The sequence below is a fragment of the Otolemur garnettii genome, unplaced genomic scaffold (genome assembly GCF_000181295.1).
Source record: "Otolemur garnettii isolate 467f Iridium unplaced genomic scaffold, OtoGar3 scaffold00364, whole genome shotgun sequence".
Taxonomy (NCBI): domain Eukaryota; kingdom Metazoa; phylum Chordata; class Mammalia; order Primates; family Galagidae; genus Otolemur; species Otolemur garnettii.
In genome coordinates this window covers 167,693-171,178 of record NW_003852759.1, presented here as the reverse complement: position 1 = coordinate 171,178, position 3,486 = coordinate 167,693, and the positions used below count along the sequence as shown (strand labels likewise).

The 3,486-nt window shown below is 47.5% G+C and overlaps 1 protein-coding gene across 2 annotated transcripts in view; it reads left to right on the top strand.

Annotated features, from left to right (window-relative positions):
* The window catches only part of D2HGDH (D-2-hydroxyglutarate dehydrogenase), a 45,993-nt gene that overhangs the window by 15,728 nt on the left and 26,779 nt on the right, over positions 1 to 3,486 (top strand). For both annotated transcript variants that reach the window (XM_023509110.1, XM_003803612.3), the window contains one exon: positions 3,182 to 3,239. In XM_023509110.1, coding sequence (XP_023364878.1) covers positions 3,182 to 3,239 — 58 coding nt within the window. The remainder of the gene's footprint in view (positions 1 to 3,181; positions 3,240 to 3,486) is intronic.

The window sequence follows — 3,486 nt, the reverse complement described above, 5'->3', positions numbered from 1 at the left end:
TAACTGGTCTTCCTGAAGCCTGCTTTGCGTTTGTTTTCCACGCAGTAACTAGAGTATTTATTTATTTATTTGAGACAGAGTCTCACTATGTTGCCCTGGGTAGAGTGTCATGGCATCACAGCTCACAGCAATCTCCAACTCTTGGGCTTAGGCAATTGTCTTGCCTCAGCCTCCCAAGTAGCTGGGACTATAGGCACCCACCACAATGCCCTGCTATTTTTTGTTGCAGTTGTCATCGTCGTTTAGCTGGCCCAGGCCGGGTTCGAACCTGCCACCCTTGGTGTATGTGGCTGGAGCCATAGCTACTGTGCTACGAGTGCTGAGCCAGCTCTGGCTCTTTTAGCTACTCTTCCTCCAGTTCCTTGATTTGCTTTCCTGATGACTTTCTGCTCCATGCTCCCTGCTCTGTCTTTGTGGGACTTTATTATTATTTGAGATAAAGTCTCACTGTGTCCGCCCTCAATAGAGTTCTATGGCGTCACAGCTCACAGCAACCTCAAACTCTTGGGCTTAAGTGATTCTCTTGCCTTAGCCTCCCAAGTAGCTGGGATTATAGGCACCTGGCACAATTCCCAGCTATTTTTTTGTTGTTGTTGCAGTTGTCATTGTTTAGCAGGTTCAAACCCGCCTACCTCAGTATTTGGCTGGCACCCTAACTGCTAAGCTGTGGGCACCGAGCAGGAACTCTCACTATTACTTACATTTATTTATTAATTTTTAGAGACAGAGTCTCCCTTTGTCACCCTCGGTAGAGTGCTGTAGCATCACAGCTCACAGCAACCTCCAGCTCTTGGGCTTAGCTAATTCTCTTGCCTCATCCTCCCAAGTAGCTGGGACTACAGGCATCTGCCACAATGCCCAGCTATTTTTTTGTTGCAGTTTGGCTAGGGCAGGGTTCAAACCTGCCACCCTCAGTATATGGGGCTGGCGCCCAACTCAACTGAGTTGAAAGCACTGCCCTTTATTTATTTCTTTTCTTAGAGACAGAGTCTCACTTTGTTGTTTTTGGTGGAGTGCCGTGGCAGTGGCATCCATCACAGCTCACAGCAACTTCTAGCTCTTGGGCTGAGACAATTCTCTTGCCTCATCCTCCCAAGCAGCTGGGACTACAAGTGTCCACCACAACGCCCGGCTATTTTTTGTTGCAGTTTGGCTGGGGCCAGGTTTGAGCCTGTCACCCTCAGTATATGGGGCCAGCACCCTACTCACTAGTCACAGGCACCGCCCAGGACTCTCATTATTAACAGAGTGGACCACCAAAAATAAGCGACCCCTCATTTTTGTCTTTTCTACTGAGAAGTAAACAGCACAAGTGTGGGAAATACTGTCTGTTTTTACTCTGTAGAACAGGCTCATGCTTGGCTCTAACACACTTTTTGGGCACCCTGGTCTTGGTGGGAACCTTGGCACAAACAGTTTAGAAGCTTCTCTGAGGCTCGGCGCCTGTGGCTTAAGTGGCTAAGACACCAGCCACATATACCTAAGATGGCGGGTTTGAATCCAGCCCGGGCCCGCCAAACAACAATGATGGCTGCAACCAAAAAATAGCTGGGCGTTGTGGCAGGCTCCTGTGGTCCCAGCTACTTGGGAGGCTGAGGCAGGAGACTCGCTTGAGCCCAGGAGTTGGAGGTTGCTGTGAGCTGTGATGCCATACCACGGCACTCTACCTAGGGGGATAGCTTGAGGCTTTGTCTCAAAAAAAAGTAGCTTCTCTGAGTTGAAAGCACAGCCTTCTTCAAGAACCCTGTGCTCTGTGCTTACTCAGGATGACTAGATGGAGTGAGTGTGGCAGACACAAACTGCTTAGGCTGGGAGGGCCCTGCACTGAAGGATCTTGGGACCACTAGACCCCAGATAACCCTCTGCAAAAATTGTTTGTTTGATGAAGTAAGAGGCTTTTAAAGTCAAAAAAGCTAGAAACCACAGATTGAATTTTAGAACTCCATAAAGAGCAAGGAGAGAGTATCAGTGAACTTTCTGCTGCCTTTCTGAGTCCTTGTCACCTGTGAAGGGCCTTCTAAGAATACAGAAGGCAGAGAGAAACTTTGTCATCTTGGGGTGGTGGTGGTCAGTGACGCAATTAACTAGCTCAGAGTGCTCCCATTACTCACATCTGAACATGAATTGCATGATGGCAGCAAAAACTTAAAACTCAGTGGATAAAATGAGAGTCCATGAGCTGAAGCTGATATGAATAAATAGTTAAATAATTAAGTCAGAGCCAGAGAAAAGCCTTTTTTACAGAAAAAAGTTAATAAATGGAGGTGGGTGGATAGATTCAGAAAAAGTCACCACTTAGCAACCATTGTAATAATTGATTCAGGCAGATAATTAACAGATGCTAAAATCAATGGGTGGGCTTGGCGCTTGTGGCTCAAGTGGCTAAAGTGCCAGCCACATACACCTAAGGTGGCAGGTTTGAATCCAGCCTGGCCCGCCAAACAACAAGACGGCTGCAACCAAAAATAGCTGGGCGTTGTGGCAGGTGCCTGTAGTCCCAGCTACTTGGGAGGCTGAGGCAGGAGATTCATTTGTGCCCAGGAGTTGGAGGTTGCTATGAGCTGTGATGCCATGGCACTCTACCCAGGGGGACATCTTGAGGCTCTGTCTCAAAAAAAAAAAAATAAAATAAAATCAATGGGTGAGTTTTGAGAAACAATAGGGTATTTACATAGTCTTAAAGTGTCTCCTCATGAGATACTTACTAATTGCAAAGGGAAACACAGTAACTTTGCAGTGGAGTGGCCTAGCAGGCAGCCATCCCTTCACAAGGACTGGAGCCAACCTTGCTACTGATGAGATTAGTGGATATAGGAGCCTCCGTGGCTGCAGGTCCATGGATTGCAGCCAAGGGCCCAGCCACACCAACCGCTGCACACTATCTCCAATACCTGGCCCACTTCCTCCCACCAGTGTGTAAGTTAGGAGCCATTTTTAACATTTTGCCCACCAGTCTTGGTACATGTGGCCGGTACTGAAACCACTGTGTTACAGGGGCCAAGCCAACATCTTGCTCTTATATCTGATGAGTTATGAACCTACTGATAACTGGTTGTGCAGGTCACCTCACTGAGGAAGAGAAGAAAGTGTCTTCAAAGAGCGTTCATTCAGGCAGGAATTGGTTGATTCTAGCTTGAATCTCTTATTCTCACTGTCTCACTGGGGCTCTTTTCTGTTGCAGGCTGTAGCAAGGTGCTACTGAGACCCAGGACGTCACAGGAGGTGTCCCACATTCTCAGGTGAGGCGACGGTGCAGCAGCTCCCCCTGGGCTTTGCATCTTTCGTGAATCACTTCTTCCTAAAGCCCATTGGCAGCAGGTGGGATAGCTCAGTATTTTCTCTGTGTGTAGGTGTGGTCTTCTAAAATGTTACCATGTTGTATTTGTGAAGTTGTAGTTATTTCCACCCAGTTTGGTGATGCCCACACCTATTTTTTTGTTTGTTTGTTTTTGAGAGTCAGTCTCTCTTTGTCACTGTCTCTTGTTG